Source organism: Motacilla alba, chromosome 10 (genome assembly GCF_015832195.1).
Source record: "Motacilla alba alba isolate MOTALB_02 chromosome 10, Motacilla_alba_V1.0_pri, whole genome shotgun sequence".
Taxonomy (NCBI): domain Eukaryota; kingdom Metazoa; phylum Chordata; class Aves; order Passeriformes; family Motacillidae; genus Motacilla; species Motacilla alba.
This window is the reverse complement of record NC_052025.1, coordinates 12,820,742-12,843,219: the sequence shown is the minus strand read 5'-3', so window position 1 is coordinate 12,843,219 and position 22,478 is coordinate 12,820,742. Positions and strand designations below refer to the sequence as shown.

General features: G+C 56.5%; 3 protein-coding genes across 5 annotated transcripts; 1 reads left to right on the top strand and 2 right to left on the bottom strand.

The window, feature by feature from the left end:
* Window positions 1-61: 61 nt before the first annotated feature.
* Window positions 62-11,169, bottom strand: KIF7 (kinesin family member 7). 2 transcript variants are annotated; one of them, XM_038147174.1, is made up of 18 exons: window positions 10,846-11,169; window positions 9,229-9,429; window positions 8,111-8,522; window positions 7,017-7,548; window positions 6,583-6,720; window positions 6,218-6,442; window positions 5,614-5,813; window positions 5,212-5,318; window positions 4,763-4,918; window positions 4,216-4,418; window positions 3,923-4,120; window positions 3,596-3,721; window positions 2,960-3,136; window positions 2,443-2,658; window positions 2,032-2,238; window positions 1,368-1,566; window positions 1,122-1,271; window positions 62-919 (listed from the first exon to the last, which is right to left on the bottom strand). In XM_038147174.1, the coding sequence occupies exons 1-18, from the start codon at window positions 11,144-11,146 to the stop codon at window positions 525-527; spliced, it is 4,143 nt and encodes a 1,380-aa protein (XP_038003102.1). In that variant the 5' UTR covers window positions 11,147-11,169; the 3' UTR covers window positions 62-524. The 2 variants fall into 2 exon arrangements, with proteins under 2 accessions (XP_038003102.1, XP_038003103.1); XM_038147175.1 differs by having other exon boundaries at window positions 62-916.
* A 55-nt stretch (window positions 11,170-11,224) lies between these two features.
* On the top strand, window positions 11,225-15,607 carry LOC119705277 (ras-related and estrogen-regulated growth inhibitor-like protein). The gene is made up of 4 exons (XM_038147493.1): window positions 11,225-12,147; window positions 12,568-12,621; window positions 12,885-12,961; window positions 13,522-15,607. Exons 1-4 carry the CDS (start codon window positions 12,009-12,011, stop codon window positions 13,945-13,947), a joined length of 696 nt encoding a protein of 231 aa, XP_038003421.1. The 5' UTR covers window positions 11,225-12,008; the 3' UTR covers window positions 13,948-15,607.
* On the bottom strand, window positions 15,136-21,224 carry PLIN1 (perilipin 1). Of its 2 annotated transcripts, none has more exons than XM_038147491.1 (9): window positions 21,128-21,224; window positions 20,447-20,505; window positions 19,621-19,819; window positions 19,407-19,489; window positions 18,789-19,041; window positions 18,271-18,614; window positions 17,615-17,761; window positions 16,702-16,935; window positions 15,136-16,200 (listed from the first exon to the last, which is right to left on the bottom strand). In XM_038147491.1, exons 2-9 carry the CDS (start codon window positions 20,489-20,491, stop codon window positions 15,820-15,822), a joined length of 1,686 nt encoding a protein of 561 aa, XP_038003419.1. In that variant the 5' UTR covers window positions 20,492-20,505; window positions 21,128-21,224; the 3' UTR covers window positions 15,136-15,819. The 2 variants fall into 2 exon arrangements, with proteins under 2 accessions (XP_038003419.1, XP_038003420.1); XM_038147492.1 differs by having other exon boundaries at window positions 15,938-16,192.
* Window positions 21,225-22,478: the final 1,254 nt, after the last annotated feature.

Sequence of the window (22,478 nt, the reverse complement as noted above, 5' to 3'; positions counted from 1 at the left end):
GATTTAAATACAACTCCTTTCCTACATACCCAGACTAAGTGGCCCTTCTGACAAGTCACCATTTCATAAAACTCACTCTGCTTTATTAGAAAAGTTATAGTAGAAATGTAAAAAACCCAAAGTTACTACAAAAATCTATGTACAAATTCTGAAGGACTGCAGAGCATCTCCCTCCGAGGCTGCCAGGGCTGAGCAAGCTCTTCAGCTGAGAATTCCACATTGTAAACAAGTTTTTAGTGTTAAGAGGCCTGGAAGCAAAGTGTCTCCTGCTTCACAGTGTTCAAGCTGTTGAGGGAGCAGAGGAAAAGCTTCTTGTCAGTGCTGCCTCCACTGGCAGCAACATGGAGAATGTTGGCTGGTGCTCCCACACCTTACAACTCCCTCAATAAGTCACATCTTTATCTTCCTCAGGCCTCTGAAATGTAACAGGGTTGCAGCCAGGCTGGCTCGTGGGGCAGGAGGGCTCTCAGCTCAGCAGTACCTGCTGCTCCCTGCCCTGTGCCAGGCGAGGGTTAAGCCTGGCTCTAGAGCGGGTTTTTCCTCACGTCTATCATGGCTGGGTGGTAAGGCACTGGGCTCACGTTGAGGCTGGCTCTGCGCAGCTCCCGGCGGGGTTTGGGAGCAGCAGCAGCAGCCAGGCTCCGTGCTGGGAGCAGCTCGTGGGGCTGCCCCGCTCTCGGCAGCGAGTGCTCCGTGTCCCTGTGCCGGGGGTCGCCGGGGCTGTCGCTGGGCAGCGAGGAACGCCTCCACGTCGAGGGCAAAGGGGCGTGCACCAGGTCCCTGCTCTCATCCCTGGCCCGAGGGCTCTCTTCAGCGGCAGCTGGAGGCACGGGCTGCTCCCTGAGGCTGAATTCCTCACAGGTGCCAAGCTCAGGGGCAGCTCTGTCCCCAGCCCCATGAATGCTTCTCTCCATCCCTGCTGGGAAAAATTGAGGGTACAGTGAGGAGAGTACCAGGATCTCTACTTTCCTCACCAAAATCAGTGCCTGTACAGCAGTTGCTGAAGGACCTACACATGCACTGCTCTGGACTGCTCCAAGCTCTCACTGCCAGGCGTGGCAATTGAACCTCCCTTTCAACTTAGCAGGAGCAGCAAAGCCCTAGCCTGGGTTTCCTCTCACCTTTGGTCTGTCCGGGATGGAGGTTCATGTTACTCAGTCTCTGGTTCAGCTCCTGGTTTGCCCACATGTAACGGCTCAGCTCCTTCTCCAGCGCTTGAATCCTCGCCTCATACTGCAGCTTGCTGCTGGCCAGCCCCTCGTCCATGTGCTCTACAAGCAAAAACAAGGCTATTTCAGCCTGGGAGCCCTGTGGGAGCCCTGTGAAAGACAAAAGCAGTGCTGCCCATCTGGAGAGCTGGGGGTTACCACGGCTCTGCTGCAGCAGTAGCTGCATGTTCTGCTCGTGCTCCTTCTGCTGCAGCGTGAGCTGGCGGTCCATCTCCAGGCGCTGGCGCTCCACGGCCGCCTCCAGCCAGTACACCAGCTGCTGCTGCTCCTCCAGCTGCATCTCCAGCTCTGAGAAGGCAATGTGCTGCCTGTGCTGATCCTCTCGCAGTGTCACCACCTGGCCAGGGCCCAAGAACAAGGAACACTTCAGCTCCTTCATGCCTGGGAAGATTTCCTGCCCCAGCCCCAGTCATGCTAATTTTTTGGTACAGCCTACAAAGGTTAGTAGTGCTGGGATGTCAGAGCTGCCTTGTGGAGGGAAGAGCAGGGTGTGGCTGCACTGATGTGGCAGAGCCACTGCAGAGATCCATGCATCCTATGACTAGTTAAGCCCCTCTCCCAGCTAGGGGTCATGGTGCTATGGATTTGTGGCCTTGCTTTACAGGACTAAACTACAATATGATGCAAGGAGAAAGCTTGAAACTGAGGAAAACAAGAAACTGGTCAGGTCATAATTTCTGTTAACAAGTGTGTTCAAGCTCTTTTATGTTTATTATGTGTTCTGGCTGGCTAATAATGCAAGCACTAACAGCCAGTAAATGAAATACAGCTCCTACCAGCACAGAGGGCAGTTGTCTCCCACCTTGTCAAAGTACTTGCAGAGCAGAGCTCGTGTCTCAGAGGAGGAGAGGTAGCTGAGCTTGGCCATGAGGTTCATCTCACACTGCGACAGCAGGCTGGCCGAGGCCCGCAGGACTCGCTGCCTGCACGTGATGGACTCATTCTTGTACTCAATGGCTGCATCCAGAGCCTCAATTGCCTCATCCAGCTGGAACAAGATCCGTTCTTCCTGCCAGGGCAGAGCTGTAGTTACCAGGGAGCAAAGGGTTTGCTCTGTCTCAGCCTGCCCTAGCCTTCCTTGTCATGTCAACAGTGTTGGTGAGAAGCTGGGACATACACAGTTTGGGATGCGGGGGAGCATCTGCCAACAACCTCATGCTCAGTCTTTACTTCTCTCCTACAACCTCGTGCTCCCCAGCCCCAGCAGAGGTACCTCTGGGGACAGCAGCGTGCCCTGACGCAGCTTGTTGTCGAGCTCCAGCCTCTGCTTGAGCAGCTGGTCCTTCTCCTGGCGCAGGCTGTTGATCTCCTGGCGGATCTGCTGCTGGTCGTGGGCACTGCCATGGCGCAGCTGCCCGTTCTTCTCACTCAGCTCCTTCTCCAGGTGCTCCAGGCGGCTGGACACGCGCACTATGTCATCTGTCAGGGCCTGCAGCAGAGCATGCTCAAGGGGATCTGCTCCGAAGGCAAGTCAGGCCCTCAGCCCCATTCTACTCCCTCTCGAGGTCAAGTGACCTCCCAGGCAGACATAAGCCAAGGGCTACCAAACCAACAAGCTCAGAGACACAGCACAACCAGACTCTATTTCCATAGAGACAACATTTCCTACCCACTTCCCAACACCACCTCATCCTGGCCTGCAGCCAGACACAGGATGGCACCCAGGTCTTCCAGCCTCCACCTCTGCTGGAAATCAAGCAAAGGGTTGAGGTGTCACACTCTTGTCTTACCTGGCTGGAGCGCAGCCTTTTGCTCTCCAGGCCATTCTTCTCCTGCAGCAGGGCTTCCTTTTTGGCCACAATAGCTTCCCGCTTCCTCAGCTCGTCTTCCAGCTCATCCAGGGCCTGGCGCTGCTCGAGAACTTTATCCATCTCCATGTCCAGCCACTTCTTCTGTTCCTCAATTTTCTGATGGAGGGAAAACCAAAAGGTGTGTGTGTGTGTGCAGACAGCAGCAGCAGTGCCCAGGACTGCTGGACTAAAGAGCAGCGGGGTTGAGATCTGAACAAGGGTCCTAATTCCATCTCTGCTGTAGCCCAGACTTTGCTTCCAGCTCCTCCAAGGGGCAGAGCTAAACTAAATTCCCAGCTGTCAAGGAGTTCTTGGAGGGCACATCTCTCACCACCCTTCTGCTAACAGACAAAACTTCAAAACTTCTTTACCAGTGCTAGGATTTAGATGAGATCCTGTTTCTGGGGTAAGAAAAGATCTGAAGTCCTCTGCTACTAGATACAAATGACATTACGGACTGTCCTTCTCGAGGGCAGGATGGGCTCAGGTCCCCATTTTCAGATGTCTCCCATCAGCCTGCAGTCTGCCAAGCATCCCCTCTGAACAGGGAGGCAGAGGCAGACTTGCTGTCTGTACCTGCTGCTGCTCCAGGCTGATCACAGAACCATTGCTGCCACTCCGCCGCTTCCTCTGGAAAGCCGCAATTTCCTCTGTTTTGATGCGCAGGATTTTCTGGTGCTGCTCGTGCTTCAGCTCCAGCTCCTGCGTGCGAAAGAGCAGCCGTGAGCATGGAGGGAGTGGCATGTGTTTGCCCAGGGGCTGAGGGAGAGGTTATGTTCTCCTCTGGCTCTTTGGATAGAGCTGTCTCCATGGTCTCCAAGATACTCACAGACCACAGCAGAGCCCACCCAGAGTCATCCTCACAAACCCCACAGTAGCACAGCCGCTCCTGCCCTCTCCTACCTTGACTCGGTGCTGTCCCTTGTTGACCTCTGTCTCCAGCCGCCGTTTCTGCTCGCTCTCCTCGCGCAGCCGCCGCTGCAGCTGCCCCTGCTGCCGCCGCATCAGCTGGATGTTCCTCTCCAGCTCCTGCACGCGCTTCTCGCTCTGTGCCGACAGCGACACCAGCCTCTCCGTCGCCTGCTTCTTCCTGCACAGAACCTGCCAGGCGGGGAAAGCCACCCTTGGCCTCGGCATCTCCTCTCTTTGCAGAGATGCCCCCAGCTCTGCCCCTGCTCAGAGCCCTTCCCCCTCACCTGTGCCTTGCTCCGCACGGCCGCCAGGCGTGTGCGGTACTCCTGCAGCTTGCGCTTCTCCCCGGGGTCCCACGGCTCTTTGCCCTCCAGCTCCTGGAGCTGCTTCTGGCTGTCGCTCAGCTCTGCCCGCACCTGCTCTGCTTCCTGCTCCAGCTCACTGATCTTCTGGCTGTACTGCTTGTTCAGAGCCTGGGCATCCTTGCCTGCAACACAGCCGCCTCTCTCACAGCCAGGATCCTGACCTTCCTCCCTCTCCCCAACTGTTTTTGCCTACAGAGACTGAATGTTCCCTTTCCCTCAGCCACTCCAGGGAAGGAACAAACCAGTGGGAAGGGTTTCGCTGGAGGGATGGAGAACCAAGGCCCTGCTGCTTTTAGGAGACGAGACTGAGCACAAGCAACACAGGGAGAGAAGATGAGGATGGAAGAGACTAAGCACAAGCACAAGCAACACAGGGAGAGAAGATGAGGATGGAAGAGACTAAGCACCACAACTAGGAGGAGATTTCATGGGAAATGGGTGCATATTCCTGCCAGTGGCTCTGCACCTGTCTTGATGAGCTCCGTGATCAGCTCCTCCTTCATGCGGATGTTGATTGCCAGCTCTCGAATCTTCTGCTGTGCTTGCACCAGCCTCCACTCAGAGCCCTTCCCTGGCAGGCGCTCCCGGGAACCAAGCAGTGACTCCCGCTTCCCACAGACCTCTGGAACACAGATTCCCAGGTCAGGAAAGTCCTATCTTAGCAGGTGGGTGACAGAAGGACAATCTGATCTTAGATGTGTAGCCAGAGTCTGGCACAGCATTGCCCAGAGTCACCTGAAGCTTCTACCATAACATACACTCTTGCCAGACCCTAAGAGTTCAAGTTTCTCCCTAAAAAAAGCAGCTGGGTTCCATTTTTGTCCTCTGGGCACATCCAGGTGGGACACCAACATCTCCCAGTGAAGCAGCACCAGCCCATGGAAGATTGTCCAACAACCTACTGTTGCTACTTGCCTTTTGACAGCTCCAGCTGCTCCTCCTCAATTGAGTGGGCACTGCCTCCACTTGGCTCCTCGCTCAACTTGAAAATCTCTTTCTTGCTCAAATTTTGGATTCCATTTCTAGAAGAAAAAACAAATTAATCAGTTTGACCTGAACACTGCTAAAGCTGTTCCCAGTAAGGACCCTCATGATCCACAGGCTTCAGAAGGAGATGGAAACAATAGCTGTGGTCAGGAATGATGGTAATGAGCTCCCCAGGGAGCAGTAAGGTGTATCAGCAGCATCACTGGCCCCACAGGCAGCATTTGCCCTACATCAGACACGAGAGCTGAGCTGCAGCAGTGGGACAGCCAGGTCACAGCCAGGGACAGGGACACGGCACAGGGACAGCTGGCTGGGACAGCCCCAACTCACCGGCACTGGGACAGGGACCGTTTCTGTTCCCATTCCTCCATCTCCTCCCCCGAGGACAGTTCTGATGGCTTCTCTGAGTCCTGGTTGAGCTCCCTCCTCAGCACCACATCTCTGACCTCAGCATCAGCAGCTGGGTGCTGTGCGTGGTTCAGGTGCCAGCCTGCCAGCTCCTCCTTCTGCAAAGAGGAGCTGCTGAGCTTCTGGACACAGAATTGGAAAGAGAGGAAACAAGCTGTGTGAGAGCCAGTGTCAGAAAAAGTGGCTCTCAGCTGAGCATCACTGCTACACATAAAGGCAACAAAAGGGATTGAGTGTATTTTCAGGATAACCAGTGTGTTGCCAGACCCAGCTGCCTGTGCTTCTGCTGCTCAAACACCAAACAATTCTGGGACTCACCCACGACGTGAAAGCAAAAGCCTCAGTTTTGAAGCTGGGCTGGCTTCACCAGAGTTGTAAAACTCTGCATTTGAACACTGAGCACAGTCCTCTGGACTACACTTCTGACAAGGATCACACTGAACAGCAGTGCAAAAGCTCTCCTACCGTGGAGAGCAGCCAAGTGAAGAGGCAGCAGTTCTTCAGTGGCACAGCCTTATGCCCTCACCTTCTTGCAAAGAGCTCTTCCACTCTGCTCAGGAAGCAGCCCCGAGGGAACCCCACCAAAGCCATGGGACGGGGCAGCATCCAGTGGGGCTGTGTGAGGTCTCTGGCTGGCAGTGACCAGGTGAAGATTTTCCAGCAGTCCTGGCACACACAGGTTTGGCATTGCCATCTCCAAGCGCACGTGCAGCTCTGAGATCTTATCCTGCTGCTCCTGTAGTTTGTCACTCTAGGAAGCAACGAGAAAAATGTGGTTACATACATGTTGATCTGAGACCCACTGCAGAGGAACCTGAAAGCTGGGCTGATCACCCCTGGGCAGGAAGGAGTGGGGCAGGTCCCTACAAAGAGAGCAGAGCCCAGAAATACCTGCAGCTTATACTGTTCCATAGCATCCTCCAGGGCAGCCAGGAAATCACGGTTCTCCTCCTCCAGGCGTTCCACTTGCCTCTGTAGCTTGGCTACCTGCTCATCTTTGATGGACTCACACTTCTTCTCAGTGCTCACCTGCTCCCCAAAATAAAAGAGAGGCAGCATCAGCATTTGTCCTTCCCTTCCTATCTCTGCAAGGACACAACAGCTCTGCGGACACAGATTCTTCCTATGCAATAAATCTCTCAGCTGCAGCTCAATCTAGTTTTCTTCCTGCCTGCTGGGAGGACCATGTCCTTCTGCCTCCCTAGGGCCTCCTGGACAGGTTACTTCTCCTCCTCGCCCTCCCCTGACTCTTCCATCATGCTGTGCTGGGGCTGCTGTGGCCATGAGATGAACCCAACCTCAGAGCTGTAACACCCCACTATTACCTGGCCTTTTGCCACTTTTGAACCTTGCGCCTCCGGTGCCTGGTCTTCCATGGAGGTGCTCTCAATGCCGCTATCCAGCCCGGCCGAGGTCAGCTCGCTCCTCTCGCTCTCCACGGCGCACAGCCACTCCTTGACGCGCAGGACCTGCTCCAGGGTCAGGTTGCTGTCCTCCTGGAGCTCCGTGAGCAGCCGGTGCGCGGCGTCGGTGCAGGTGCGGTAATGGGCGCACTCGGCCAGCAGCCGGGCCGTGGCGTCGGGCGCGCCGCGCTTGGCGCTGCCCGAGCGGTGGATGGTGCGGGTCTCGGAGCGCTGCCGCTGCTCCAGCGCCTTCTGCAGGTTCTTTATCTGCGCGTGCAGCTCCTCGATGTGCTCCGTCTCCTTGCGGCAGTTCACCACCGCCTTGTTCTGGATGTTCTGAGCCCGGTTGGCGTAATTCAGCGTGTTGAGGCTCTCGTCGAAGTCAGAGGATGAGGGGCTGACACAGGCTATCATCACGGTCTGGGCATTCCCCCCCAGGGAGTCTTTCAGGATCCTAAGGAAGAGCACGGGGATTAAAATAGCAGAAATACAAAATAACACAGAAAACAGAAGGTTTTCAACCCTTTTCAGAGGTTAAGCCCAAGCCAAATAACGTCCTTGCTCTGTAGTTGGTTTGACCCCAGTGAGGTGAATAGAATCATTAAGCAGAGGATTAACAGTTTGCACCACGGCAAGTCTCCATCCAAATAACTCCTGAGGTTGGGAGCTCCCTGACTCTGTGATCACTGCTAGGTATGTGCTGCCAGGGGTCCTGCTGGAGATTGCAAAGGCCACCTGCTCAAGCTAAGAACTAACTGTGGACCATTAAACAAGTCTACTGGGAGTATCTTTTATTCCCTGACAGACAGGAAGGGCAGGATAACCCACAGCAACATGTCTTCTCAGTTTTAGCAGCATAACTCACGCAAGCCTCGCTGTCTCTAGCACTTCAACGAGCTAGGCCTGCATTCCTATCCTGGCCTCATTGCTCCTCGAGATTCCCATGAGAACCTGCAGAGAGGGCAGACCTGTAAGCTGAGCCCGTGAGACGTGGGGGGTCCTGCTCCCAGTGGTACCTGGTGATTTTGGAGTCCCTGTACGGGATGTGGGTGGTCTTTCTCCGAGGATCTCCCAAGGCGCTGATGACGTTGCCCAAGGCCAGGAGGCCACAGTTGATCTGGATGCTCTCCTTCAGCCTCTCCCCTGTGTTTCCCGTCTTCACAATTCGCTCTGAGCCCGCCAGGTCCACGAAATGAAACTTGGACACCAGGACCTGTCCGGCGGCGGGCACGGCGGGCGGGGGGCGGTGCAGGGGCAGCCGGCCAGCCCCACGCCGCTGCTCCATGGTCACCGTGAAGATGGTGTGCGAGCGGCTCGACTGCCTGTTGATGTGGGTGGCTCCCGTGTGCTTGGCTGTGTTCCCCATCTCCAGCAGGCTCAGCACCTCGTCCAGCCCTTCCACTTCTGACTCCTTCACACCGCAGAGCACTGCAAAGCAAAGGCAGCTGTGGCTGGGCATTGTAAAAGCAGGTGACCCCCGTGGAAGGGAAGAATGATGCATCTGACTCCAATGATATCAGAAGGCTAATTAATTACTTTATTATACTATATTATTCTGTATTACATTACACTATATTACACTATATCTAAACTGAAACTGCACAAGCACGAAACTCATCTGAACAAAATCTTGTGACTGTCTGAGATCTTATCCTGCTGCTCCTGCAGTTTGTCACTCTAGGAAGCAACGAGAAAAATGTGACATTCTGCACACACATCTGACCGACATTCTGCACACACGCTTGGCCCTGATAGGCCAAGGAAACAAAACACCATCACTCTGGATAAACAATCTCCACATTGCATTCTCCTTTGGCACAACACAGGAGCAGCAAATGAGATGAGAACTGTTTTGATCATTCTTTTCTCTGCTTCTCTCCCTGCTTCTCTCAGGTTCAGAGAATGTGAATCCCACAGCTGGGCTGCCCGAGGATGCAGCTCCTCTGCACAGCCTGGTGCTGTCACCGTGCCCATCCTGGGCTTTGCCCAGACCAGCCTTCAAGATTAAGCACAGCAAACTGCTGCAGGAGACAAAGGGATGGAGGGGGAAGACCTGGCTCTGCCTTCATGGACAGATAACCCAGCTCTGACCTACAACTGGGGAGAAAAGGAGCCTGTGCACAGCCACACATACCAATGTTTCCCTTGTCATCCTCCCGGATCTGGATGTCTTTGCTGGCTGTATCCACCTGCAGCAAGTCCCGAAACTCCTCCTTGTACACTTCCAGGTAGGACACTCGGACCGTGTAGTCAATCAGGTCATTCTCATCAATGAGCCTGAAGGTCTCAGCCATGGCTCGTGGGATGATGCCCTGCTCATCTTCATTGATGGAAGCTGGCAAAGAGAGGCACACACTCATGGAGCATCCAGGGAGCCCACGCTGGCTGGGGACAGGGCTGAGGTCAGAAGCCTGCCTGCAACACACGTCAGCTGGAAAGGAGCAGCCTCACAACTCTCCCACAGCTCAGCCCTCACAGCCTGGGTTAAACATCCCACAAGACCTCTGGGCAAATCCCATCCCACTGCTGTGCTGGATTCCAGCAAAGCTGCTTGTTTCCAGTCCCTCCTTAAGAAGGAAAAAGCACCTCAGCATTTCAGTGAGTATCCAACACCATGCCTGCAGCTGCAGTGTGCTGTCCTTTGAAGCCAGCATGACTCCACAACTCTTCCCAACTGTGAGAAGCTTTTCTCTTTTTTCTGTGCTTGCAGCTTGCTTGTATCTGGCCACAGCACTGCACTGTCTGAATTTTAAATGTTTTTCATTTTGTCTCCAACAGCCATGTAAAATGGCAATTCTCAAATCTGGTGCAGTGATAGCCTGGACTGGGAGACTGAAAACAGACGTACATTAAGAGTATGAAACAATTTAGTGTTTACAAATGATGCAATTAACTAAAGATGACTGAAATGTTTACAGTACATCCTCTGTAAGAAATCACAATGCCATTAAACCAGAATGAAAAAGTTGTCTCTTTCCTCATTTCCTCCATATAAAGAAACAAACAGGACTAACACTGGCAAACCTCCCTCTCCTTCCAGTTTATTTCCTGGTCCAGTTTATTTCAGGACGTAGGACTATCACCACCACCTCCAGAGCTGGTGGAGGACCAGGTCCAGTCACTTGTCCTGGAGTGAAAGAGGAGAAACCTAGACACTGTGATCTCAAGGGTGTGGAGACACACCTTTGGGGGTTGGCTACAGCAGCATAGGTACGGGGAAAGGAAAGGCTGTTGGATGGGATGGTGGGGGGAGGTTGGCTTGAGCTGGAGGGGCTGGCAGGGTGGAAGGGTTGTTTGGGAGTGAAACTGGAAGTGACGAAATGATGATGGTGCAGTTGGATTTGGGTAAAGAGAGCAAAGGCGCTGAAATGGATGTGGACAGCAGGGTGGGCTGGGAAAGATGACTTGGATAATGCTGGTGTGGGGGCTTGGCTGGGGATTGAAGGAGATGGAGATAGAAGGAGGTGGTGATGTGGGGCTGGTGGGGAGAGCAGGGCGTAGTGGGGATGCTGGTAGAGCAGGGATGCTGGAGGAACATGAATGCTGATGGAGCAGGGATGCTGGAGGGACAGGGATGCTGGCAGAGCAGGGATGCTGGTGGGACAGGGATGCTGGCAGAGCAGGGATGCTGGCAGAGCAGGGATGCTGGAGGGACAGGGATGCTGGCAGAACAAGGATGCTGGAGGAACAGGGATGCTGGAGGAACAGGGATGCTGGCGGGCACGGAGCCGCCGGTCCCGGCGAGACTCACCGACGCTGGCCTCCCCGATGGTGTAGGTCTTGCCGGAGCCGGTCTGTCCGTAGGCGAAGACGGTGGCGTTGAAGCCGCGGAAGAAGGCGCGCAGCAGCGGCTGGACGCAGGCCCGGTACACGGCCGCCTGCCCCGCCGCCTCGGGCAGCACGGCGGCGAAGCGGAACCGGCGGCGGCCCAGCGCCACCTCGCCGGTGGCGGCATCGCTCCGCAGGCACGGCCGGTGTCCCCGCAGCGCCTCCCGGGGCAGCAGCGGCCGCACCCGCACCGCCACCCGCACCACCGCCGCCTCCGCCGCCATGGCCGCGCCCGGCGCGCCGCGATGGCGTCAGCGGCTCCTCCCGGCGGGACGGGAGGGGAGGATGCGGCGGGACGGGAAGGGAGGATGCGGCCGGTCCTCGCTGCACCCCGGGGAGAGCGGCCGGGGGGAGCGGGGGACGCCCGTGGCTGCGGGGGCTGCCGGCGGCTCCCCGGTGCTCCAGAGAAGCTCCATCACTCGGGAGATGCTCCATCACTCTTGGGATGCTTCATCACTCACTCACTCACTCACTCACTCACTCACTCACTCACTCACTCACGGGGGGTTCCGTCCCTCATGCGATGCTTCGTCTCGTGCGAGGCAGCGCTCCGTTAATCGTGAGGTTTCCGCCGCTGGTGAAACAAAGTTCCACCGCCCATGAGATGCTCCGTCGGTCGCGAGGGACTCACGTCTCTCATCGGCTGCTTCATCCCTGAGGAGACAGCCCAGCAGCGGTGACACTGCCGCACTCCCGGCTGGCATCCCCACGATCACCGTGGGGAAGGGACAAGGGGCTGCGTGGCCCTGGCGAGGCACAAAGCGCTTTGAGGTGGGGGCGTGGGCTCCTCCTGGGATGCAGTTTGCGGAGCAGCTGGTGCCGACAGCTGGTGCTTCCCGGCCGCCCGCCGCGCCGGGGGCTGGCAGGGCCGGCTCAGCCACTGACGTATGTTCAGGACAATCTGAGCGATGACAAAGTTTTTCATCCGGCTGCCTGCAGTTCCCTCTGCACCGCCCCTGCGGCTGCGGGGAGGGGTATGGGCCTCGTGGGTCCCCTGGGTGCCGTGGGAAGCGCTGCGCTGCCGGCTGTGCCGAGCCGAGTTGTACACACGGCTGGGACCGTCCGAGGGGCTCGGCCACGCTCGGCATGGGGCTCCGGCTCCCACTGCGCCGGAGCACCAGCTTCACCCCCGACCACCCTGCCCTCATGGAGGTGCCTGGCCCCCCTGCCCTGAAGGTGGAAGCAAACGTCCTTGTCATGGGAGCGGACAACGTGGGGAAATCAGGTGAGAACTGACCGTGAACTGTAGCAGGGGGGTCCCCGGCTGAAAACTGCAGCAGTGTTTGGAGGACCAGGGGCAGGGAGCAGCCCATGGAGCAAATTGGTGAGATGGGGCTGAGCCCTGGGGTGCAGCTGTGATTCAAGGTGGGGAAGCTGAGCACAACCTTGTAGCCAGCCGGGGAATGACAGGGGAAGGTATTTTCCACGGAGCTGCAGTTTGCTGGTGCTCTGAATTGTGCAGATGCTCTGGTTCGTGCTGTGCCTCTGCTGCACTCACAGACCTGCTGGTGGCTGGGGAAACTCAGAGGTCGTTGCTGCTTGTAGGAGTTTACAAGGGCATGGTGCCTGACTCTGCTCTGGATTTAGAAAGGAGACTCCTCCAGGTTTTGGGCTATTCTGATGATTCCTGTCCTTCCGTCTGCAGCTCTGACCGTGCGTTTCCTGACCCGGCGCTTTATTGGAGAGTACGGAGACATGGGTGAGTGCCAGGCCAGGGCCAGGCCAGTTCCCAGCAGGGACTGGGGTCCGGAGACAACCCTGCTTCTGCCTCTGGGATGTCATTGCAGCCCAGCCTCTCCTGCCTTTCTCCAGAGCATCTGCCTGCTCCCAGGGGCTCAATGTTGTATTTGTTTAGTGACCCATCTCTTTGCTCCAGAGCTGCTTCTCTGGGGTGCAAAAGGTCCAGGGTGGCAGCTGGTGACACCATGAAGATGACTATTTTTTTTCTTTTTGGGGGCACAGAATTCATCTACAGCCACAACCTGACTGTGGATGGCCGAGAGATTCTGTTACACATCTGGGACGTCCCCACTTCCCAGGTGAGAGGGCTCCACTCCTATCACCCCTTTCTACCCCAGGGACAAAAAATCCCTTTACTGGAAGTTACCTACGGGGAACCACAGGCTAGGAGGTCCAGCTGAGCAAGGCTTTCAAATCAGAGGGTTCGTAAGTGACTGAACTCTTCTCACCTGCCAAGCACAGGACAGCAGTGCTGCTGACAGGGTAGCAATAGTTACCATAGCCCATGGCCCTCTGGCTGAGAGCACTGGAGCTGAAGCACTGATGGTAATGCAGGACTGTGGTAAAGAAATAGAGGTGCTGCTCTGAGACCCCCACACCGTTATCACATACAGCCTGCAGTGCTTGGCTGGGTGAGGGTTAGGATTGGGCTATGATGCTGAAAGCTGAATCATCCCCCCCTTGGTTAGTTCTGCTAGCCAGGTAGCTGCTCTGCCCTCCTTGGTACTCCTCTTTCTCTCTGCCCTTTTGGTGTTCTGTAGCTGTCCCTGTCCCCACAGGCTCAGGATTGCCCTCTTCTATCAGGCAGGCCTGGAGGGAGGGAGCCCAGTAAAACAACCCTTCCTTTTCTCTTCCCCAGGAGCAGGCAGAGGATGGCTCCTCAGAGGAGAAGCGAATCCAGTGGGCAGACAGCTTTGTCCTGGTCTACAGCATCTGTGACCGTGCCAGCTTCAACATCCTGCCCCTCAAAATCCAGTTCATCAAGGCTGCCAAGGAGGGGCAGAGCCAGGAGAAGGTGCCCATTGTCATTGTGGGCAACAAACGGGACCTGCACCACCAACGGGTGGTGTCCAGCGAGGAGGGGCGACTCCTGGCCCTCTCTTTAGACTGCGGTTTCTATGAGGTCTCTGCAGCTGAGGCTTATCACGGGGCCCTCATGGTCTTCCATGGACTGGCCAAGCTCATCCCAGACACCAAGCTGGCCCTGAAGAAGGGCACAGGGATCCGGGGCATCGTCAAGACCATGTCGGCCGTGTTTGCCCGGAAGCGAACAGACTCCCTCTGAGCTCCTGCACAGGTGTTGCTGCTCTCTGTGCTGCCCATGGAGGTGGTGTGTGTCTTCCTATAAGTATGACGGGTTCCTTGCTGTCCTCCTAGCATCAGGGTCTGGGTGTCCTGCCATGCACAGCCAGTGCAGCTGAGGCTGTAGTGGGTTACTCTTGGCTCTGCCGTGGGACAGTCTCATCTCTTTGCTGTACCAGCTCTTTAGGTGCCTCCTGCTTTCTCCTTCCATCCTCCAGCACTGGAAACCACGGGAGGATTTTGCCAAAGCTCCGGGCAGCAGCATCCCTAGCTGCTGCAGCAGGAGCTGCCCAGGCTGTCAGCAACTGGGGAGAATATCCTGCTCTTGTACAGCACACGACTCCCTGTCTCTCTGCTCCTACTCTGGGATCCTTATTCCTGTTTAACCCTCATCAGGATCCTCTTCAGTAACCCTGGAGCACCCATGATCTGGAGAGGTGGGGCATTCTCCACTGGGAAGGCACTGGTAGTTCCCACGAGTGTATCACCGTGAGAGTGTCCCAGAGCCCAGGGCACCGGCGATACTGGGGGACTTTGGTGAGGACTGGTGCCTCCCATCCCCCCTGCCGTGCTTTTGAACAGTCGTGCTCACGGCCCTCTCCCCCACAGCCTTTCACAGCCGTTTCCCTTGTGCGGGCGAGCGCTGTACAGGCTGTGCCTGGGAAAAGCCAGGCACGGGGCTCGTTCCCAGGATGGGAATTGCACCACCGCCTTCCCAAGCCACTCCTTCTGTAGGGCTGCCTGTCCCCGGGGAGGAAAGGAGGTGGGGAGAGGGGTCGCTGGGCTCCTCGCTGAACCCTCTGCTGCTGGGAGGCTTTTCCCTGCCTCTCCCAAACCCTTCTCTTTGTGCCCTGGGAAAGCAGTGTGTTGGAAGAGGGTTTGTGCGTGCTGTAGGGACACTGATTTCTCTGCTGTGTTCTTCTGGAAATGCAATAAATTGTCTTTGGCAGGAAGCCCCGGCTCCTTGGAGCTGTGAATTTGTACTTGGGGCATGGGAAGAGACACGTACCTTGCTGGGCATGAGCACCCACTCTCCCACTGGCAGCTACCCACTGGGAATGTAACAGGATGTTTCCTGCACCCACTCCTTTGGCCCTGAGCTGGGGGTCTCACCCCACTGTGTTCCCTTGCTTTGGTGTCTCACTGCCACAAAGGAGCCGAGCAGATGGGGTGAGTGGCAGGTGGTTTATTATTGCAGGTTTATTATTGCAGCAGATACAACGAGGTGTTGTGGGAAGCCCGGTGATCCTGTGGCAGAGGGGCTCCAGGAGCTCCACCTGTTCTTTTTCCTGACCCCACCATCCATCCCACCACCAGCTGGGAGAGAAGTGCCCAGGGCTTTCCCACTCATGAATCCTGCTGGTTGGTGGGGATCTTCAACCCCTCCATGGAGGAGCAATCTGTGCCTAGGGATGGGCCCTGCAAGGGGGGATGGAGGGAGGAAGGATGGGGAAACAGGCTTGCTATGGTGATGTTTGGCAGCTTTGCCATCCTCCCCTCTCTCTCTCAATGTGTAGCCCATCTAAGTTCACCCTGGCTGCTGAGCAGGGTCCAAGGTAGCCCAGTGCCAGCCCTGGGTGGTCCCTTCTTCTGGTCTCACCTCTCTTTCCACATCTCCTTCACCTTCCTAGTCCCACCTTCCCCTACCTTCTCCTTCTGCCAGCAGGGCTTTTGGTTGCTTTTATTCCCCCATCCTGGCCTTCATGTACTCCAGAATAAGCTATCCCATGGCCTGTCTACCACTTTAAGCTCCTGTCCTGGAACAGGGGTGTGTGTGGGAAGCTGGCAGGGGCCCAGGCAAAGCGTGCTGAGGGGATTTGAGAGGGGCTGGGATGTGCTTGTCCCGCCCGCCAGCTCAGTCCTTCTTGAAGACAGGACTGTAGAGGTTGCCGTAGTAGGCCCGGCTGTACATGGACTCGGGGCTGAAGCGGTAGGAGCCCTCGCTCACGCGCCTGTTGTAGGGGGAGAAGGCGGATTTCCGCGGGAACGGGTACTCGGGGTCGAAGGCAGGGCTGCGGTAGTAGTTGTGCCGCAGGAAGAGCGGGTCCTCGAGCCCCAGGAAGGAGAGGGGGTGATGGCCACGGTACAGCCGCCAGTCACTCCTCTGCTGGGATTTCTCCTCAGTGGAGGGGGCAGCAGGCTTGGTCTCCTCCTCCTCCTCCTTCTTCTCTTTCTTCTCCGTGTTGGTTTTGCTGGCCCTGGATGCTTCTTCTTCCTTCACTGACTGCCTGCGGAGCTGAGAGACAGGGTGAGCACCCAGCCAGGTGGAGCCGCCTGCCAGCCCTGCTCCACCTGTGCTACACAGCCCCCCCTTAAACGGGGAGAACCTCAGGAAAAGCCAGTTTGGCCCCAGAGTGGAGAGGAGTGTGTGGCTTGCAGTCCTTGGGCAGCTGTGGTGGGGAAATGCTCCCAGGGGAACAACAGGCTGAGGCAAAGGAGAGAGAAGAGGGTCTCAGCCTGAACCTTCACCTTCCTGGGAATGTGGTCACACCTTGGCTTGAGCATGAACTGTGTGAAGGTGTCACCACTGTCTGACAATTTGTTCTGTTGGGGGACTCGCTGTCATGGCTTTGGGGATGCTCAAGAGGAGGGTGGGACTGAGGTGTCTTCATGGCATCCCATCTCCCCAGTCTGGTCCCCCCGACATTTCCTGCAGCTGTGGGGTGCTCATGGGCAGGAGACTGAGCAAAATGGGGTTTGCTGGAGATGGACAGGGCCTGGCTGGGGGCAAACTCACCGGCACGTAGCTGTACAGGGTGCCCAGCAGATGCTTAGGGGCACTGACGAGGGTGCCCCCGAGAGCATCCACAGTCTCCATGGCCCTGGACAGCCTGCGGGGGGTGAAGAGGATCAAGCCTTCTGCCGCATCCCAGGCCACGGCTGGGACCTTCTTCACGCTGGAGATGCCCGAGGCGCAGGCGGTCTGCAGGTTGTGAGCCACGCTGCCCACGAGCCCGGGGTCCTGTCCCGCCTGCCCAGAGAAACCAGCTCAGCTCCTGGAGCTGCCCCACCTCCAGGCAGGACAGGGGTGGCCCTGGTTTCCCCATCCCCTTTGCAGCTCTAAGCCTGAGAGATTTCAGCTGGCCGCTCTGCAAAAGCCACCGCAGCTCTTTGCAGCAGGGTCTCTCCCTGTCCCTGCCAGCTCCCCCCACTCCGGGCCCCGGGGGACCCTCTGCTCGAGGCTGTGCTTCCGCTGCAGGCAGAGGCAGAGGGCACTGACCCCAACCTGCTGCTTCCCGTCCCCAGCTCCCAGCGGAGCCGATGCAGGAGACTGTTCCCAGCCCCACCGGCTCAGACCACCCCTCCCTGCTGGGACCACGGCAGGGGACTTTTCAGGGGCGTTCAGAGGTTCAATAGGGAGTTCAGTGCTGACATCCCACAGCTCCAAAGGAGTTTTGAACATAAAAGCCAGGGTGATTTTTCCTGGCACAGAGGCTGCCCACAGCTCTCAGATTTGGGGAAAGGGAAGGGGATTTCTGGGGCTGCCCCGCTGCCAACCCCTTGCATCCTCCAAGCTGCATTTCAGGATTGAGCAGGGGTGGGGGCCTGGTGCCCAGAGGTGTGGGGGAACAGCCTCCCTGCTTTCATGGTCCATGGGTGGGAGGATGCTTTGGAGCATTCCTAGCTCTCTGCTCTGCTTTTCTCCATACCTTGGTGTGGTTGGTGTCTTTCTTCCCTGCCTTCTCCTGCTTCTGCTCGGGTGCCTTGCTGTGGCGCCGGGTCAGCCATCCCGCGCTGCCCTGCCCATCACTGCGGGGCTGAGGGGCCGCGGGGGCACTCGGCTTGGCCAGGCTGCCCTGCAAGGGGAGCGAAAAGGCACCACTCAGAGGGAGCTGGCTGGTCCCACTCCGTCCTGTTCAGCCTGAGCATTTCACAGGGGTGCACAGGGAGTTAATCTGTGCATCTGGGGAGAAATCCTGAGGGCAGATGGGAGCTCTGGGATTTTGGCACAGGCCGGGGAAGTTGTTCCCACTGCAGCACAGGGAAGGAAAAGTATCTCCTTCTCCCCATCTCCTCTGGGTCTCTGCAGGGGCTTTTTGCTTTAGGAAGGATGTTATGGCAAGGCCATAAATCAACAATTACATGCTGGGAACCTGCTAAAAATAACTTGTCCCACTAATGTGGTACGTGGTTATGTGTGAACATCACGCAGGAACTGCCAGCCCCAGCTTGTCCTGCTGAGCAGGGGAAGCGAACTCTGCTCAGATTTGCTCCAAGGAGCCTGAAATGTCCTGTCTGAAAGCAAAATCAGCTCAAAAGAGGATATGGGGGAGCAGGAACGCAGCAGGTGGGTTCTGGCACTCACCAGGATGGGGATCCAGGAGGCCAGCTCCTGCCCTTTGGTTTTGGCACGCTGCAGGCTTTGGGTGGTTTGCTGGTAAGCGCGGTGGGACACGGTGCTGACCAAAGCGCCAATCCGGCCCAGGGTGCTGGGAGCACTGGGAGCACTGGGAGTGCTGGGAGCACTGGGAGCACTGGGAGTGCTGTATGCCCTGGGAGCACTGGGAGCCTTGGGAGCGCTGGGAGCACTGGGAGCCTTGGGAGCACTGGGAGCCCTGGGAGCACTGGGAGTGCAGGGAGTGGTGGTACTGCTGGGCTGCTGCTGGGACACCTTTGGTGTTGACAGACGTTTCTTTTTGGGCTTCTTATCTAAAGGTAGAAGAGTACAGGCAGAAGAATGGTGGGAAGGTTACATTCTGGTGGGACGGCAGCCTTATGCCAAAATCCAGGGGCTGCCTCCTGCCTCATGCACCCCACAACTGAGGAGCCACCCAGCCAGTTGTTACCAGACTCCCTCAGATGGGATTTGGGCATCAGGACTACCTGCTTCTTCATCCTCCTCTGGCAGCAGGTATTCCATCAGCTTCTCCAGCCCTCCCAGGGCTGTGTCGACCCCTGCAGCTGCCATCTGGGTCACTGAGTTCTTCCTTGTGTACTTGGCTGTTGTTTCCACTGTGCTCTTGGTAGCCTCGTAGCCCTCCGCTGCCAGCTCGATGATCTTATCCATGGAGCTGCCAATGGTGTTTTTGGCACTTTGGAGGGGGCAGGAGATGGTGTCCTTCAGTTCAGATGCGAGCTGTGGGCAGAGAGATGGGGAACAGCCCCTCTGGTGTGCTTGGGGTAGCATAGGACAGCCAGAGGGACTGCAGGGACCTCAGCCATGTCCATGCCAGTAAACAGCTCTAAGAGGGGTTTAACAACTCTCTCCAGCCTGGGCTGCAGGTAGCTGACAGGGATGGGACACAGGACATTGCTGACTTATATTTGGGAACCCCAACCATCATTTAGGCTGCAGAGGCCCTTGGAGGAGCCCTCATTTGGAAATGCTGCCTCGTTTCCCAGCCAGCAGCCTATCACCACCCAGAAACAAGACTAGAGGAGATGTACTGTGGGCTTTTCAGAGGGGCTGGGGGGTCCCAGATTGTCCTGCCTGTGACTCACCTTGTCAACAGGGTACTGGAGAGCAGGGATCTTCTCCTCTAGGTGGTCCAAACCCCGGCAAGCCAGGTTGTTGGCCACAGCGACTGCCTTGGGCAAAAGCATGGTAAGAAAAACCCCTGGCCTGTGCCAGGCACGTGCTCATGCCAGCGCTGTCCCACCAGGGGAAGCTCTGCTGGGCCCCCCTGCCACGTCCCCCCCCAGCACACGGACTCACACTGCGGCTCCAGGCGGCGCACCACGGGCTCCATGCCCCACATGGCCAGGGCCCCGGCGCCCTGCACGCCCCGCTCGTACACCTCGCACACCGAGGCCATCAGCGGGTGCGACTCCTTGGTGCTGCTGTACTTGCGCTGCAGCGTCTCGCACGTCGAGCTCACCACGGGCAGCTGCAGCACCCTCTGCAGCACGTTCTCCTGCGCATGGCGGGTGGGCACGGGTGAGCCGACAGCCCTTCCCTGAGGGTGCCCCATTGCCCACACACCGCTGGCTCCTGGGGGGCTGCAGTGCCCACAGGAGCTCGGCTTGCACAGGAAGAGGAGGAGGCTGTTTCTCTAGCCCCACTGAGGGTCTCCCAAGTAAGGAGACCCACTGAGTAAGGACAGGCAGGCTGGCTGCTGCCACTGAGGGAGCAGGGACACTGCAGGCTGTGTCTGAGGGGGTCGGTCTCCACTCCTCCAATATCCTAAGCCCAACTGTTTAGATGCTCCCTCTGGCTTTCCACCCTGTGGAAACCTCTGTGCTGGAGATCTGGGGACTAAATGGGGCACAGATGAAGGACAGGCACAGCTGCAGCTCTCACTTAGTGCTTGCATCAACTCAAGGCTACCTTTTTTGAATCTGAACTGTTTAATTTCAAGCAAGCAAAAAGGTTTGTCCTTTCCCTTTGATGATGCTTTACTGCAGGTAAAGATCCGTATGAAGAGAACATGGGACATGTGAGACAGCGTGAGGTGTGGCTGGCATTGAGCACAGTCAATACACCCTACCTGGCCCCCTTGGCACATCTCTGCCCTTTTCTCTCTCCCTTTCTCTGTACCCACCTTGGCACTTCCATCCTGCACAGCCTGAGTCTTCTTCACCGTCATTGTGGCGCACCCACCTGCAAAGCAAAGTTGGGAACCGCAGACTCTGCCTGAAAGCAGGGCTGGGCTTGGGCTCCCCCTTACTCCTGCATCCCCCAAGCACAGCAGCTGGGCTGACACACAGCTCCCGTGGCTGCAATGGACGTGGCATTGCCCAACACTTGACTTTTTACCAGTTAAACTGTAAAACCAAAGCCTCTATGCAGCCCTGCCCTGCTCGTGTGCCTGAACACCCAAAGATACAAAAAAATTAGTTGAGAGGCATGTAGTTTACAGAAGTTATGGTTAGGGCAGGATAAAGTATGCTGGCAGAGCAAACTCAGAGCAACAGGATGCTAACAGATGTGCATGAGAATGGACTCTGGCTGAGAAGGGATAGGAAGGCAGGACAGGAGCAGATAGAAAAGCAGTGGGTAGGGATATGGTGAGATGTCCAGCTGAAGTCAGCATCCCCCTTGCACATATCTGCAGCTCATAATGCCGACATTCATCCTTGTGAAAACACAGCTCTAGCCCCAGCACAGACCCCTTTTTCTTAGCAGCAGATGAAATTCTAGAAATCTAGAGAGAATGGGTGATCCCTGCTCTTACTGCCTGGTCCCACTGTCCTGGAGCACCCAATGGGCACAGACTACTCACCGAGGGCCAGCCTGTCCCCAGCAGAGCAGGAGCAGAGAGTGGTGTCTGCACTGTCCCTTCACCCGCTCCTGTGAGGGGGATGCTCCGTGCTCTGGCCACTACCACCACCACGAGGCCCCACCTCCCAGTTGCGTGGGCTCGGAAGCTGAGGGATTGTGGTGGAAACGGGCCAAGGAGCTCCCTGAAACCACCGTAATTGGGAACAGATGACAGCAGAAAATCCCCTTTGTCGCCTTCCCTGCAGAGTCCAGAAGCCGCAGCACGGCTGAAACGTTCCAGGGTTTAACACCTCTCCTTCCACAGAAGAGGAGAAGCTGCCCTGGGACCTCACCACCACGAAAGCAACAGACCATGAGTAGACAGGGAGAAGGTGAAGAGTCAGGGTTTCCTAAGAGATTAAAACCTTCCTGTATTCCTGTAAGCCCTGCTATGCCTCATGATGGACCAGGGCACGATCCTGCTGGGAGACCTAACATAAAATGAGAACATGGTTTCTGCCCAGGAGAGTTTACTGAGCACAAGGAGCAGAAGGCAGATGTGGGGGACATATTCTGCTTGAAGCAATTTGGTTTGGCCAGGTCTGCAATTTCTAAGATGATTCATGAGGCTTTTGGTGAGGAGGCTTTAGCTGAGGGTCTGGGCAGACACTACGTTAGGAAAGCTTTAGGCATTTGGGGTAGATGGAGAAAAAGATCAGTTTGGAGGTGATCTCTGAAGATCATTCAACTCTTGCTCAAAGCAGGGCTACACTCAAAGCCAGATCAGGCTGCTCTAGGTCTTGTCCAGTCTTAAAAATTTCCAGGGAGAAGATTCCCCTCTCTCTGGGGCCCAGTTCCTGTGCTAACCATACTAATGGTTAAATTATTTCTTCCTAATGTCCAGCTGGAATTTTCTTTGTTTTACCTGACATCTCCTGTTCTTGCTTTGTGCACCTCTGAGCAGAGTTTGTGCCCCACTTGGTGCAGGTGCAGCCTGTGTTCCATGCCCCTGAATGCCCTGCCCTCTCAGTGATCTTCTGAAAGACTATTCAAGATGTCTCCTGTGATGGTGGGACCAAAACAAGACATGGTTCCCCAAATGTGGATTCACAAATGCTTTGTAGAGGAACAACTGCCCTCCTTGACCAGCTAGCAGTGCCCTCACTAAAATGCTGCTCAATGCACAGGAGGCACGCTGAGGACTCACACCATTGCTAACAAGTCCGTTTGTGGTACTGATTGAAAAGAAGACCACAGCACCTGGATGGGACTATGCCAAGTTTTGGTTATTGACTACAGATGAGCCTCACTGATGAGACCAGGACAGTGTAGTGGAAAGAGGACAAATGCCTGAGGACAAGGCAGTAATCAGG

Excerpts from the sequence above, each read along its gene's own strand:
- LOC119705277 (XM_038147493.1), top strand. The coding sequence starts at position 12,009 with ATGGGGCTCCGGCTCCCACTGCGCCGGAGCACCAGCTTCACCCCCGAC. Across the intron at positions 12,622-12,884 it reads TGGAGAGTACGGAGACATGG|AATTCATCTACAGCCACAAC; the intron begins GTGAGTGCCAGG and ends TTGGGGGCACAG. Across the intron at positions 12,962-13,521 it reads GGGACGTCCCCACTTCCCAG|GAGCAGGCAGAGGATGGCTC; the intron begins GTGAGAGGGCTC and ends TCTCTTCCCCAG.
- KIF7 (XM_038147174.1), bottom strand. The coding sequence starts at position 11,146 with ATGGCGGCGGAGGCGGCGGTGGTGCGGGTGGCGGTGCGGGTGCGGCCG. Across the intron at positions 6,721-7,016 it reads CAAAAGTGGCAAAAGGCCAG|GTGAGCACTGAGAAGAAGTG; the intron begins GTAATAGTGGGG and ends TTTGGGGAGCAG. Across the intron at positions 1,567-2,031 it reads TCTGCAAGTACTTTGACAAG|GTGGTGACACTGCGAGAGGA; the intron begins GTGGGAGACAAC and ends GGCCCTGGCCAG.
- PLIN1 (XM_038147491.1), bottom strand. The coding sequence starts at position 20,491 with ATGACGGTGAAGAAGACTCAGGCTGTGCAGGATGGAAGTGCCAAG. Across the intron at positions 19,820-20,446 it reads TGCAGGATGGAAGTGCCAAG|GAGAACGTGCTGCAGAGGGT; the intron begins GTGGGTACAGAG and ends CGCCATGCGCAG. Across the intron at positions 16,201-16,701 it reads CCCTGTACAGCTACGTGCCG|CTCCGCAGGCAGTCAGTGAA; the intron begins GTGAGTTTGCCC and ends CCTGTCTCTCAG.